We start from the raw sequence: 15,800 nt of genomic DNA on the forward strand, positions 1-15,800 counted from the left end.
TGAAAGTAATGTTGCAATAAACATAGGGTCCATATATCTTTTCGAATTAGTGTTTTCCTTTTCTTTGGGTAAATGTCAGTAGTGGAATTACTGAGTCATATGGTAATTCTACTTTTAATTTTTTGAAGAATGTCCATATTGGTTTCCACAGTGGCTCCACCAATTTGCATTTCCACCAGCATGCACAAGGCTTCCTTTTTCTCCACATCCCCACCACTAGTTATTTCTTGTCTTTTTGTTTTTGGCTATTCTGACAGGTCCTTCAGTATTCATTCCATACTTTATTTCAAAACAGTTATGTGCCAATTACTATGTTGGGTCTGGGAAGTAAAAAATCAATAAACTTGCTTCTGCTTTCACAGAATGCGTGGACTAGGAACACAGAGGGGAGTATAATGCAGTGAACTCATTAGTGCAGTAGAAAGCCATTCCAGGATTGGTAACCATATCTTCGAAGGCTTGGAGCATGTGATAAAGAGAGAGAATGTTCAGAGAATGGAAAACAGTCCGTTGTGGCTAGAATGTGGGATTTGGAGGAGGGAGAAGTAAAGGAGGAGTAGGGACAAATGGAAGTAGACAAGATGGGAAGGGTTGGTGCAAACCTGGTAGTGAGGCCTGGGATGCTTTCCTAAGAACTTTGGTAAAAGGGGCAACATTTTTAGCATGGCCACAGATACACCTTTAGAAGTTCCTTAACATTTGAAAACCATAAAAGGGAGGTTTAAGCCAACTTGTTCTTTGAAGATGAAGGATGATACAGAAGCTAGGCACAGAGAGGTAGCAAGAGAAAGAAAGATAATGAAGGTGTCAATGACATGAAAATTGTAAGTGATCCCCAAGCCATTTTTTTTCAAATTTTACTTTGAAATACCCTTATTGTGGCTATTGTCCTTTGTCTTCTAAGATGATATATTTGAGGAGTTTTTTAAAATCACTTGCTTACTGGAGGTGATAGTTTGTTACATTTTTGAGGAATCTTGCGTTGGAGCATTAAACTGAGAACCTTGATGTTGGTGACTATGTCTTTTTCATCTTTATTTCCTCCACACAACTACAGTGTCTGTGTACATGTTATGTTCAACAAATGTTAAATGATGTATGACTGACAGAAGCCCAGAAGAGTAGAGTCTTTTGTTCAGTACTCAGTTTATCCCTGAAATTATGGTAAATTTTATCATTTGCAAATTTCAAATCACAAAATAAATTCACTGGAATGCCTGGAACATAGTAAGTGCCCAATAAATAATTCCTGAATAAATGTGTGAAATAAAAATATAAGATGATCAAATGAAGTATTAACTGAATACCTCCTGGGAATGTGGCACTAAAATATTTCCCTTATCTTCAAGATATTATCTAGTTAGAGAAATATTTCAAGATGCATGTCATGGACAGTTAAGCATTATACGAACTAAAGGAAGGGGAGGATCCTTGTGGACTAGACTGGTATAATAGCTTCAGGGAGTAGGATGACCTCGCTAAAGTTTCAAACATTGGTATGATTTATTAATGTGGAGAGGAAAAGAAGTGGAAGAACAAGGCACATGTGGGAGCTTAGTGAGATGAACTGTTCTGGGTTAGTTCATTAATTTTACCATATTCTCTTTCCAATCCTAGTGGATGCTTAATGATACCTTTCTGTCTAATTGCTTTTCAGGGCAGTATTGGCCCTATTGGACCATTTGGACCTTCTGGAACTCCTGGCCTGATGGTATGTCTCTATTTGCATAATGGATATTTCCCCTTAATTTCTCTACGATGTCACAAAATATCACTTTTTTTTTAAGGGTCTTTCCGGGAATAAGGGCCTACCTGGAATCAAAGGTGATAAGGTGATTTAAATATTTACATTATCATAGAGATAATTTCTCATCACATTTATTTTTTCTTTTTAGTCAGTACAACTTATAAAATATCTTGTTTTTATATATGGGATCTAATCTGTACTGTCAAATATACAGTTTTTATCAGAAGTAGGAAAAATAGAGAAACTATTCTTCTATAATTAATTTTACTTTCTTATAATATTGCCATGTTTGTGTTGCTTAAGTGTCTTTGTATGAAATTGTGCCCTCTAGGGTGAACAAGGCATTACAGGAGAGCCAGGAGAACTAGGGTATCCTGGAGACAAGGTAATTTTTTTTTCGATTTAGTTTATATAAATACAAAAAATTCAGTGAAAAGGTATAAATTCTTTAAAAAGAAAGGAGTATGATTATTTTATTTTTTTATTTTTTATTTTATTTTTATTTTATTTTATTTTTTTTTAAAGATTTTATTTATTTATTTGAGAGAGAGAGAAGGAGAGAGAGCACATGAGAGGGGGGAGGGTCAGAGGGAGAAGCAGACTCCCTGCCCAGCAGGGAGCCCGATGCGGGACTCGATCCAGGGACTCCAGGATCATGACCTGAGCCGAAGGCAGTCGCTTAACCAACTGAGCCACCCAGGCACCCAGGAGTATGATTATTTTAACCATGTAGTTTGTTAGGATATGGTATCAATATGGTTTTACACGTCTTGTTTGAAATGGTTTTCTCAAAGTTTTTAGATTCACTCCATTAATTTTTTAAGCAGTTTGTATACAGAGGCATAGCTGCCTTTTGTGGTGTGATAGCTTTCATCTTCTCCATTATTCTCACCCTCTAGGGTGCTGTTGGTGTTCCAGGACCACCAGGGATCAGAGGAAAGCCAGGACCTTCAGTAGGTTTGAACTTTTGCTTTGCTCTTTCCCATTAACGAAGTGTACATCATGGCATGAGTCTTCACACTTGTTGGTATTAGTAGAATATAAGAAGTAGAGGGTAAGCCTACCAGTCTGGCATTTTTTCTCTTCAGTTTTAGGGTATAGCTAATCCTTCAAGTTTTCAGCTCGCATTCCATAGAGTATTGGACCTCATCCTTCCTGCCCCCCACCTCATCCCAGGCCCAAACCAAATTTCTGTGAGCCCTAAAGATCTTGTTTGATCTGTTATGGATAGTATCTAAAGTAAACAATGGACATTTCAGACAGAAAATACAAAGCACCTTAAATAATACTTTTAATTTTTCCAAATATCTTTCATTCCAATATATTTCATTAGAGAAATATTTTGAAGAAAAGATAGCATGTCACACTCTGTGGGCACAAATATACTAGTTCTTTGTCTTTTTTTTTTTTTTTTTTTTAACCTTTGGGCATCAGTTAGTTGGGGAAAAAAAAGAATATTTTATATTGTAGTTAACATGAAACCCAACTCAAACTAAAATTACTGAGTAATTAAAATCATTTAAATAATGGTTAAAACATGAGTTAACAGTATGTCTCTATATATTAAAAGTCATAATAATTATAGCTAAGATTTACTGAGTGTTTACAAAGTACCAGTCTCTATTCTAAGGTCTGTACCTCTAATTTAATCTTTACAAAAATCATATGAAGTTGGTACTGTTATTATTCTTATTTTACAGATTAGGGAAACTGAAACACAGAGTCAAATAACTTGCCCAAGTTTCCATAGTTAGTTGTTGGTCACCTGGGAAAACCTAGGTAATCATGTGTCAGAGCTCACGTACTTAGCCACTATGCAATACTGTTTGAGGGTTCAATATTTTAAGATTGTTTTAGGATTTTTAATATTGATTACAACTCTATGAAGGTGTAGGTGATTGTAGATAGAAAAAAATAGATGGAAGATTATAACTTATTAATATAACATTAGAATATACATTTGAAAGAGTGTTGTTCCCTGAGCAAATCATCGTGTTTCCTCTAACTCCCTCCTCCCATCTCAGGTTTGTTTATTTTTTTGTCAGAGGAAGCAGCATTAAGTTATAGTACTTTATATACTTCATTCTGTATGACTTCTAACAGTGAAAGCATTTCATATACATCTCTCAGAAAGTATTTATTCCAAAGAAAAATGTTCAGTATCTTTTTGTCAAGTGACATGCTGGTGATGAGCTTCACTCTTACTTTTTTGCCCTGGACTCAGAGTAAACCTGGCCAGTCATGTATCCAGACTTGGGCTCTGGAGTTGAATCTCAGAAATTCCAAAGAGTATAAATAAGGGACATAAAAATAGGTCATGAAACCAACAAAAAGCTTCCGTTTTTCAAGGATGATTCTAATCACATAACAGGAACTTACAATATCTGCAGTGGTTGGCAAAGTAAGACCCTAGACTTCTTACATCCTCAGTTATTCATAATGTGAAGGTTTTCTGACTCTTGATAATAATAAAAGGAGCGGGTACAACACATTTTCTAAGGCCAATACTAAGTAATAAGTGGTATCAATATTATTCTGTAATGCTTTACAATTAATTACTAGAGAAAACGGAAGTCAGATATCATGCTTATACAAAGTAAACCTTTTTAATGTCTCCCTTACTTTTTGATACAGTGTATATTGATAACATGTTTGTTGTGAGGCAGGGGGGATATACTGCTCTGAGAAACAGAGACTTAGATTTTAGTTCCACCCCCGACACTGACTTGCTATGACCTTGAGCATTTAACCACTGTGTAAGTTCCTTGCAAATCTGTGACTCTTTAATTTCCTCTCTCAGTAATAGTGTTTACCAGTATTTCTCCAGTCTAACCTAAAAAAAGGTGGAGAGCCTGTTTCACCTTTAACACATTGTCCTAAAACCCTTAATGTTATTTTTTTTCCTGAAATAAATCACCAGAACCAACTCTAATATGTTTTTTTTAGGGCTGTGAGGCAGGGAGTATTAAGATGATAAAAGTGAGGCTTTTACTTGCTCATTTTGTACCTTTCTATATTTTTCTAATTAAAAAAACATTTTAATGTCAGCAGGGATTACTTTGGTAGAAGATAATTGACCATCTTTTGTTTGTTTTATCAAATCTTTGAAAAATATACATCAGACTGAAGATAGGCTAGATATTTATGAATTAATATTTGTGAGCATCTGTAGTCTCTCACTTTATCACTTGTTTGTATCTTATTAATAGAAAAAAATTGTAGGGGTTTGACCTGGAAACCTTCCCTAGTTTTGGAAGGAGACACCTGTTTAATGAAAAATTGCTTGTGCTGAATCTGTTATATTAAAAAGAAATTATACAAGTTAGTGCCTATCTAAATCATTTGCTTACTATCATGACAAAGAATGTCAAAGTCATAAGGATGTCTTTCTTATTTTATATCTCCTACTTTTGGCTTTCTGTTTTCTAAGATGCCGGCATTAGTGATATTTTTTTTTCCCCAAATGAATCTAAGTTGTAACATGAAAGAATACTTACAAGATAAAAGAAAGAATGTCCTGATTTGGAAAGCTTTCTTCATTTTGGAATTAGGGAGTCTTTTGCTCAACAAGCATCTAAAAACCAGACAGAATCACCAATCAGAAGTTAAGAAATATTCTTTCCTTAAAACAAAGAAAACAAAGACAATTATTATGTTTTTCCATATTTTTAACTAGAAGTTGTCAGTTATAGAGGTTTACTTAATCATCACTCCATTGTCTAAAACTTACTTGAAAATTCAGTTTTTATAAAGGAGATTTGACATTCAAGGAAACTTCCAGTTGAAGTTTTTCAAAAATGAAGATTTATTCTGAAGAATGAAATTTTTCCAAAATTTGTGCTTTTAACTATCTGGTTGTCAATTAACTTTTCTGAAAACAAAGACATAGAGTATGTTATTTTTTCCTCAAAGCTTGTAAATTTAGCTTCTCATTTGTTTTTTTGCCACCAGAGGTCTCCAGTGAGAGCCCCATCTTTATCTCTTTAAGAGAGGTACTTGCCATTTTAAGAATTTAAGACTCTAGATACTGATTATGATGAATTATGACTTTATTTAGGAGAACCTAAATCAAGTCTTATATAATACTTCATTACTTTTCTCTGGATTTGATTGCAGTAGTTCTATTGTGTACTGTTTTGTATCCAGATACCCAGATACTTAAGCGTTGTATGAGAATGACTTTAGTGCTTATGGAAAACTGTGCTTTACTTCTTAAAACGTGGATAAGCACACATTATTTCTTGTAATTTTATGTAATCTGAGACCTATTAGGTCAAATTTGAAACTCACATAGAAATTTAATATGACAGAAATAATCAATAATTTTTCTTATGAAAGCAAGGGTATCAGACTACTGCCTCCTTTCATCTCTAGTTTCAGGCTTTATAACCACTTTTCTCTCCTCTGAACTTCCTCTCCAGCCCTGATTTCACATGGTTAATCCAGATGTCAGAAAATGGCTTCAGAAATATTGACAATAAATCCTCAGCATTTTAATATAATGATCAAAACAATCTAGGAATTATAGGTACCCAGGAGAGGACAGAGGATATAAAGGGAAAGATTAATGGTTACAAAATTGGTTAACATTTATTGCCAGGCACTGTGCTAAACTAAGCACCTTAAATATATTGTCTCCTTTAATCCTCACAATTACCCTGTAACAATGTTAGTACTTGTTATCACTATTATTCCTATTTTATTGTTAAGAAAACTGAGCCTAAGAGAGATTAAGCAGCAGGGACTTAAATCCAGATGATTTTTAATTACTAAATCAGGCCTCTTGTAGTATCAAAGGAGAGAGGAATTTTCAGGGACAGTACCAGACTCTGGTTGTTATGAAAGCAGTTCCTCATCTAGAGTCCCCTATCTTGTTGAGTCAAACTTTATTGCCTTATCTCTGGGTAACCTACACATACACACACTACTTTTTTCTTGATTTGAGCACTTAACTCAATTTGTTTGTATCTCCAACACTTAGGAGTAACTATATATTATATCCATACATCTTTTATTTAAATGAGTTTTCCACAGTGATGATGGTTACAAATTAAGTCTTTCTGAATGGTAGTTACAACTTTGTTTGACATAATATATTCATTGTTGTTTGCTGGAAAGTCATTATAATTTTGTGTGGCATAATACATTGAGTTCTTTTTGCTTACCATATGTCTTTTTCTGTTTTAAATTGTATATATCAGATTAATACTTATACTTTGATCCCCACCCCCATTTTAGGGCCAGATAGGTGACCCGGGACCCCAAGGACCATGTGGCCCTCCAGGACCAGAGGTAAAATGTTAGTTGGAAGATACTAAATTAGAAACAAAAGTAAAAATTAAACTTGATTGTAAAGCATGTTTTTACATAACAGGCTTAAGAAAGATTCTTGTTAAAATTCACATCTTTGTAAATAGTTTGGACTAAATCTTTTCTCCCATATTAAAAGGTATGCAACAGTGATCCCGAGGAAACAGAAAGGTATTAGCCACATTATAGTCCTGATTTGATCACAGCTGACTTATTTGTTTGGCACAACTATTAATAACACATACTTGGGGCATGAAATCAAATTTCAGGATAAACTCCATTGAATTTTTAATACAAAATGCTTCCAGTGTTTGCTGTATGCATATATCATTTAGATCTCATATTCTAGAATAAATATAATTAAGTCTATAGTACATATATCAAACTTGCTTGTTTATTCTTTGAAATATGACTTTGGCTGAATACTTGATGTAGAGTGTCTTTTTTTTCCTGCAAATTCACGTAGAACACAAGCTTCTAACATGAAACATTTGAGTTTCTTAAAAATCATTTTATGAGTCAAAGATATGTACCACATGGAGATAAAGATTCTGAAGCTCACTCTAGTTCAGAAATATAAGCCAAAAAAATATATGTACATACACATATAAATACACATACACATCTAATTCAGAATCATAGAAACAGCAATAAAGCTGAAAAAATGAGTTTGGCTTCAGAATAAATAAATCAGAACAATAAACAATGTCAAAGCAGTAGGCAGAATTTCTAGAAATAGCACTGTACTGATGCTTTCTCCCTCTCTTTGTAAACCATAAAATCTACTTTTTACCCTTCATCTCTCTTTCAGGGTTGGCTGATTTCTTCAGCAAATGCCTATTCTTTCTTGTTGTCTCATTTAAAAACACACTCGATATTGGTAGTTCAAAAATCTAAAAAACTACATTGTACCTAGTTTTATTAACAAGGACATAGTAGGAGATAAAATACAGCAATATATCGATGTCAGCATTCTGGGAAGAAGGAAATTGTTTTGAGTAATTGAAGCAACTATTAACAGATAATTAAAATAGTAATTAACACATTAATATAAGTTTATATCTTCTGTAAGCCTGTATGCTTTTAATAATTTTTTCGTGAAAGCCTTCTTGGAATTAATTCTATTTACCTGTCTTCTCATACTGAGGATACAGAACCTAATTTATCTTTTATTATCTTTAAAGGTTATTATTATGAACATGGGTTCTATTATAACTTTAGTTACAGATAGGATGCGTGCTAGGGAGGAATGTGTCACCTCCTAATTATCTGTATGGTTGGGATCATTTTCTCCTTTTTTTCTAAAGCCAGGTTAAAGGATGCATGGGCCATGTTTTTACTTATTACTTGGTCTTCCAAAGATGTTTCTTTTGAGATTTTATGATTTGCAATCATCATTCAAAACACTGTCTCATTGTATTTGATTTCTGTACTGCTAATACAAGGTCCTGAGCTCCAGCCTTGTCAGACTGTGCCCACGCCTCCTGCTCACCTGCATTAAATGTTTTCATTGGGCCAAAGATGTAACCTGTATTCATGTAATTGGTACAAGGTTGTTTTGGAAAAGTGGTTTAATCTAAAGATCATAAGTTTTTTTTTAATCATAAAAGTATAATGTGTAGGCAGTTATATATGAGGAAACACTTGTATCCAACTCCTTCTCAACATTAGACTTTTTTTTTTTGTATTATGTATGTTATGTTAGTCACCATACAGTACATCATTAGTTTTTTTTTAATTTTTTTAATGTTATGTTAATCCCCATACATTACATCATTAGTTTTAGATATAGTGTTCCACGATTCATTGTTTGTGCATAACACCCAGTGCTCCATGCAGAACGTGCCCTCCTCAATACCCACCACCAGGCTAACCCATCCTCCCACCCCCCTCCCCTCTAGAACCATCAGTTTGTTTCTCAGAGTCCATTGTCTCTCATACATCATTAGTTTTTGATGTAGTGCTCCATGATTCATTGTTTGCATATGACACCCAATGCTTCATGCAATACGTGCCCTCCTTAATACCCATCACATTAGACTTTTGATAGAGTTGCAAGTCCAAGAATTTACAATAGTATGTTTAATATTACATAAACCCTGAAAAGTTTCTACTAGCACAGTAGATAAATTTTCTCAGATAAGGGGTTTTATATATTGTGTTAAATTTGGACTTTATTTAGGCAGTGATCAAAGATTTTTAAGCAAGGGAATGAAATGATCAGACTGTGTTTTCAACACTTGTGGTCGCAAGAGCAAAACGGTAAAAGAGAAGGAGAGAGGGAGAGGTGACAAAACTAATTAAACACTATTTAAGAGGATGATGCAAGGCAGGCTATAAATGATGAGGGCCTGTTACAATTGAGAAGAAAGGATGGCTTCCAGAAATAATTAGGATATAGAATTCACAGCACTTGAACACTCCAGCGAACAACATTCCCATGAACACTCCAGTTCATGGGAATAAGAGACAATTTTGATGTTTGTTGTTTGAAGAATTGGGTGGAATGTGGGATCACCATTCTAAAAATAGAGAATAAAAAGGGAGAAGGAAGAAAGTTTTCAGAGGGGTGGTAGAGATAATGCTTTGGTTTTGAATTTGTTAGGGTTGCAGTGTCTGTTGGACATACAAGAAATTAACCTGATAAGTCTATAGAAAACTATAGGCCTAAAACTCAGAAGAGAATAGGACTAGAGACAAACATTTGTAATCATCCACATAGAGGTATTATTTGAAGCAGTTGTAACAGATGAAATCATTTAGGGAAAGTACATGAAATAAGGTTCGAAAATACCACAGCTGGACGCTCACCCCCAGAAGGATACATTTTCTAATTACAGTGCAATTAAGTTTTAAATTAACAATATAAGAGCTGTAAGATAAACTTTGGTAATGTAAAAACATACAGAAAAGGAAAAAAAATCGCAGTGGAAATTAGAAAATATTTAGAACTGAATGAGAACAAATCACTGTAAAAATTTGAGTGTTGGACTTAAGCAACACCTGGGGGGAAATTCAAATTTCTCTAAAACGCAAAAAAGATCAAGAATAAATGAGTTGTGCATAGCACAAGTATAGGGATTTGTTTCAAAGGGAGAAGTTAAGGAGGTGAAATAAGGTAGATTTTGTTTTCTGTATAAGTAGGAGACAATCCCAAGAGTTAGAGGACTGTGGGCATGTGGAAAGAGGGTGCTTGAGGAGATCTGTGAAGAGTAAGTAGGGGAGTGACTGAAGACTTATAAAATAATTTCTGAGTGGTATTAAGAACTCAGCTGAGGGGATGCCTGGGTGGCTTAGTTGGTTAAGTGTATGCCTTTGGCTCAGGTCATGGTCCAAGGGTCCTGGAATCGAGTCCCGCATCAGGCTCCCTGCTCAGTGGGGAGCCTGTTTCTCCCTTTGCCTGCTGCTACCCCTGCTTGTGCTCTCTCTCTCTGACAAATAAATAAATAAATAAATAACCTTAAAAAAAAATAACTCAGCTGAGATTGAAAAACTGTCTTTTCTCAATATATAGCCACAAAGTCCTGTACATTTCTTTGGAACTGTTTTGTAAATTTTAGTCTGAACTTCCTACTGGCCAAAACAGTGACGCATGATCAGTTATATGACTCTCTTTTCCCTTCTATAAAAAACACATTAATAGTTCAAAAGAAGGGCAGCAGTTCATGGTATTGTGTGATTTCCATCTTTCAGACTGATGTCATAATGCCAAAGTACAATTCAGTAAAAGTAAATCTATTAGGAGCCAAAATGATGACACCTAGTTTTTATACTTCTATGATAACATTTCTTAATTATTGGGTGGTAAAAGGTTTAAGTTGATATCTGAAAAATAACATACTTTTGGGATTAGTACTTCTGAATGATAGCAGCCTATGTAACTTGAGCAGATTACTTGGAACTTTTTAAAGAATTTTGAATGTTGTGATATATTTATTTAATTTTGTCTTTTTCTAAACGGGTTATCAGTTGTTCCAGGACTATTTCTTAAGCAATTTGTCTTTTCTTTAGTCATTTTAAAGCTACCTCTACAAATACTAAATTTTCATGTTTCTTTGGCCTATGTCTGGATTTTGTTTTCTATTCCACTTGAATGATTGTCTATTCATACACAAATGTCACATTGTTTCAATGGTAGAAAAAAAACCCTGCTAGCCTTATGGGTTTTCCCTTGTATGTTATTGTCTTCTTTTGTCTTCATGCTTTTAAATTTTTTTCTTTATCACTATATTTTGCCAGTTTGATTACAATGTCTTGGTGTGGATCTGTTTTGTTGATTTTGATAGGGGTTCTCCATGCCTCCTGGATCTGGATATCTGTTTCCTTCCCCAGGTTAGGGAAGTTTTCAGCTATTATTTCTTCAAATAAATTTTCTGCTCCCTTGTCTCTCTCTTCTTCTTCTGAGACTCCTATAATATGAATGTTATTATGTTTGAGGGAGTCACTGAGTTCCCTAAGTCTATTCTCCTTTTGCATAATTCTTTTTTCTCTCTTTTGTTCAGCTTGATTACTTTCCATTACTCTGTTTTTTAGGTCATTAATTTGTTCCTCTGCTTCTTCCAGCCTGCTGTTAATTCCATCAAGCATGCTTCTCATTTCACTTACAGAGCCTTTTATTTCTGCTTCACTATTCCTTATCTCTGTGTTAAAGGTCTCACTCATGTCTTTTACTCTTTTCTCAAGTCCGGGGAATATCCTTATGATCATTATTTTAAATTCTCTATTAGGCATGTTACTTATATCTGTTTCACTTAAATCTCTTGCTGTGGCCTTGTCCTGTTCTTTCATTTGGGATAAATTTATCTATCTTCTCATTTTTTCTAAGTTTCTGTGCCTGTTTCTGTGTGTTAGGGAAGTCACCTATGTTTGCTGTTTTTGAGGGTAATGGGCCTTATGAAGAAGAGGTCCTGTATTGCCCCGCTGTGTAGCATCCCTTGTTCCTCAGAGTCTGGCACTTTTGAGAGTGTCTCCAGGGTATGTGTGCTTTGCTGTTTTGTCCTGGCTGCTTTATCTATCAGGCCAGTCATCTGCAGAGGCTCGCTTTGCCTATTATGATCAGTGTTTGGTCCCTGGCCTTTTAACTAGGTATGCTCTGATCTGTTTGTGAAATGAGACCTGTTGCCACTGCCACTGGAACTGATGTTCTGCAAACCCTCACAGATGCAATGTGACCAAGGGTTTGGGCTGATCTTAAAGGGGAGAGGCCCGTTGGGACTGAGGCAAGCATGACTGAGAGGGCCGGTTCCACTGGAGCATGGGGTGACAGGGCTTGGTGTAAGCAAATTAGGTAGGGAGTATTGGGCTGTGCTGGTTTCTGCAGGGCGCCCTGTGCTTATACTGAAGTTCAGGGCAGGGACATGGCCCTAGCCTGTTCATTTGTTCCCAGAGGGGTCTTTCCATGAATGCTGCCTCTTTGGAACATGCTCCAAGATGAGCGAATAACCTCCCCACTGTGTGCCCCAGACACTCTTCAGATTGCTGTTTCAATGCTGTATGTCGACAGGTTGCTTGCCTTCTTTCCAAGATTAGGGCAATGCCCTCTGGAGTCTATCTCAGCCATACCCACTGACCTTTAAAACTTCAGGCTTTACGTGCTGCTGGTTGCAAAAACTTACAAAATTTAGCCCCTCTCACTTTCCAAGCCATTGCTAGGGGGATTCATTTTCCCATGTACTCCTCTGTGTGCTAGTCTATCTCTCACCCTCCTCCACAACAGCAACTCCCTCCCTACCACATCAACCATAATCCTTTCTTTCCCAAACCACATTTCTGCACTTTCTACTACCTTCTTTGATGTGGCCTCTTCTCTACCTTTAGTCGTGGAGTTTGTTCTGCCAGTCTTCAGGTCAGTTTCTGGGGTGTTTAGGAGGATTTGATAGTTATCTAGTTGCATTCACAGGACAAGGTGAGTCTAGGGTCCTCCTCCTTTGCCACCATCCTCTCTCCTTCATATCACTTCTTTAACCATTCACCCATTGAATGGATTATTTTTAGATAATCCATTTTTGGATTTTGTTTCCATATCTTGCCTATTGTGAATTATACTGCAATGAACATAGGGGTGCATATATCTTTTTATGTTAGTGTATTCTATTTCTTTAGATAAATACCCAAAAGTGGAATTGCTTGATCATATGGTAGTTCTGTTTTTAATTTTTTTGAGGAAACTTCATACTGTTTTCCAAATGGCTGTACCAATACTTATCAATATGTACTAATATTTATTTGTGACTTTTGCATCAATATTTATAAGTGATCTTGATCTATAATATTCAATTTTTTTGGTATTTCTTTGTCCAGTTTACATATTAGTGTTATACTTATTTTATGAAAATAATTAGGAAGTCTTCTTAATTTTTAGTGCTATGGAGTAATTTATGGAACATTGGGGCTGTCTTATCTATGAGACTTTGATGGAATTCCTCTGTGAAACCATCTGGAATTGATGTTTTTTTATGGGGTAGTTCCTTGATGAATTTTTTTACTGCTTCTGCAGAAATTAGCCTTTTTAAGCTATCTCTAATGGGGTTAGCTTTGTTATATTAGCCTTAGGAAAATATCTGTTTCATCTAGGTTTTCAAATTGACTTCCATATAAATTCACAAAATAGTCTCACGATTTTTAAGTTTTTGTTTTAATGGTTGTTTCCCATGTGCCATTATTTTTTTTAATATTTATATATGTGCTTATTCTTTTTTTTAAATTTTTTTTAAAGATTTTATTTATTTGAGAGAGAGAGAATGAGAGACAGAGAGCATGAGAGGGAGGAGGGTCAGAGGGAGAAGCAGACTCCCTGCTGAGCAGGGAGCCTGATGTGGGACTCGATCCCGGGACTCCAGGATCATGACCTGAGCCGAAGGCAGTTGCTTAACCAACTGAGCCACCCAGGTGCCCCTATATGTGCTTCTTCTTTTTTTTTTTTCTTGGTTAGGCTTGATTCAGTTTGTCTAGTTATTTTTTTCTCAAAAAATTTTTGAAATTTTTATTTATTGTTTTCTGTTTTTCTTTTCATTACATAATTAGTTTCTCCTTTTATCTTTATTATTTCTTGGAGATTCTCTTGGTTTATTTATTTTTTTAGTAAGGAATTTAATTTTATTTATTTTCATTATTTTATTTTCATTCCTAAAACTATTAAGAATTGTCACTTTCCCTCTGCCTACTACTTTAAATGTATCTCAAAGATTCTGGTATGGAGTATTTTTATTACCATTGTCTTTTAGATATTTTGTAATTTCAATTATTTCTCTTTTCACCCAAGAGTTATTTAAAAAGGAGTTTTAGAATTTCCAGGTGGAAGAGCCTATTGGTTTTGGTTTTGTTAATAATTCTTACTTTTATTTCATTGTTATCAGAGGATGTTGTTCTATTTTTTGGAACTTATCAATCTTTTCTTTTTTGTTGTGATCATTTTTTGTGATTTAATATACAGTTGACATTTCATTATACATTTTAATATACACTTGACAAGGAGGTATATTTTTATCATTAAATGTGAAGTTTAATATATAGTATATAGTGACTTGCTCTTTATTATGTTGTTTAGGTTTTGCTATATCTTCACTTATTTTTGGTCTAATTGATCTATGTAAATTGCATGTACTATGGCTGCTGCTGATCTGATTGCTCTTGGGGTCACAGTTGGTATTCATCATTCCCTCCTTCACTACCCATTTTAAATTCCTTTCACCTTCAGCTATCACCTGAGTGGGTCTTGGTGGCTTAGCTAGTGGTATGACCTTAACCTTCATTACTGAGAATATGAACTCTTGATAGGAGTTCTAAGAGGTGTCCAGTGTATCACCTGAGTTCCACGTGTATCCTTCCTGCCCTTTTTGTGTAAAGAAGTCTTGCCTATTTTTGTTTTTCAGGATCAATTAACCATGCCAGTATGGTGACTTCCCTTTTTGTTTGCTCAGACCTCATCATAAAAAGTCCAAAGTGCCTTGTTAAGAGCCCTAAGTTTAGGTTAGTGGGATATTTGCTCTATCTCCTGTCAAGAGAGAGACCCTTTGGGTAACAGGATATCTAATCCTGAAGAGTCCAAGGTTGTGGGGAAAGAAAGTACAAAATATAGTGCATCATTGGGAGTGATGGTAAATAAGACCACATCCACTTCTATTCTTTGGTTTCCAGAGTCATGCATCCTTCCTATTAGAGATAAAAGTACCATATACAGGTCTCTGACTTAAAAAAATACACTATATCCCAAAGAGTGGTATTCCCTTCATATTGTTTCCTTTAAGATGGCCCTTCCCTTATAACTTTAAAGGCAGTTCCAATGTATTGTAAGGCTGGCTACCTCTAAATGGTGCAGAATGGGTGAAGGCCAATGAATCATATCAGGGGCCCACTCTTGTAGCTTTTTGTAGAGAGGGTATCTTGTTCAAATGCTATACTCTATGGGGTTCCATGCCTGTGGATCAGACATTCTGTAATTTTCTAGATAGTGGTGCTAGTTGGAGCTTTAAAGAAAGGAAAGGTAAACTCTTATAAAATAAGTATCTGTTTCTGTGAAGATGAACTGCTGATACTTCCAAATTTGAAGGGCCCCACATGAATGCAGACTATTTTTTAATTTTCTTTTAGTTATAAAGGAAAAGAGTGTATTTGCCAAATCAGTGATTACATACCAAATATAGAAGGACTTAGTTATCTGCTATGTCTGACAGAACAGCTGCAACTGGGGCTGTGGTAGCCTATAGTCAATCTCCACAATCCAACTGACTTCTGTAGATGGTAA

General features: G+C 35.2%; 1 protein-coding gene across 1 annotated transcript in view; it reads left to right on the forward strand.

Moving 5' to 3' along the window:
* The window catches only part of COL24A1 (collagen type XXIV alpha 1 chain), a 391,807-nt gene that overhangs the window by 136,342 nt on the left and 239,665 nt on the right, over positions 1-15,800 (forward strand). Inside the window, exons 16-20 of the mRNA XM_035018127.1 lie at positions 1,658-1,711; positions 1,788-1,832; positions 2,079-2,132; positions 2,647-2,700; positions 6,986-7,039. Of these exons, the coding sequence (XP_034874018.1) occupies positions 1,658-1,711; positions 1,788-1,832; positions 2,079-2,132; positions 2,647-2,700; positions 6,986-7,039 (261 nt within the window). The remainder of the gene's footprint in view (positions 1-1,657; positions 1,712-1,787; positions 1,833-2,078; positions 2,133-2,646; positions 2,701-6,985; positions 7,040-15,800) is intronic.

Source organism: Mirounga leonina, unplaced genomic scaffold, assembly GCF_011800145.1.
Source record: "Mirounga leonina isolate KUSES-001 unplaced genomic scaffold, KU_Mleo_1.0 Mir_173, whole genome shotgun sequence".
Lineage (NCBI taxonomy): Eukaryota > Metazoa > Chordata > Mammalia > Carnivora > Phocidae > Mirounga > Mirounga leonina.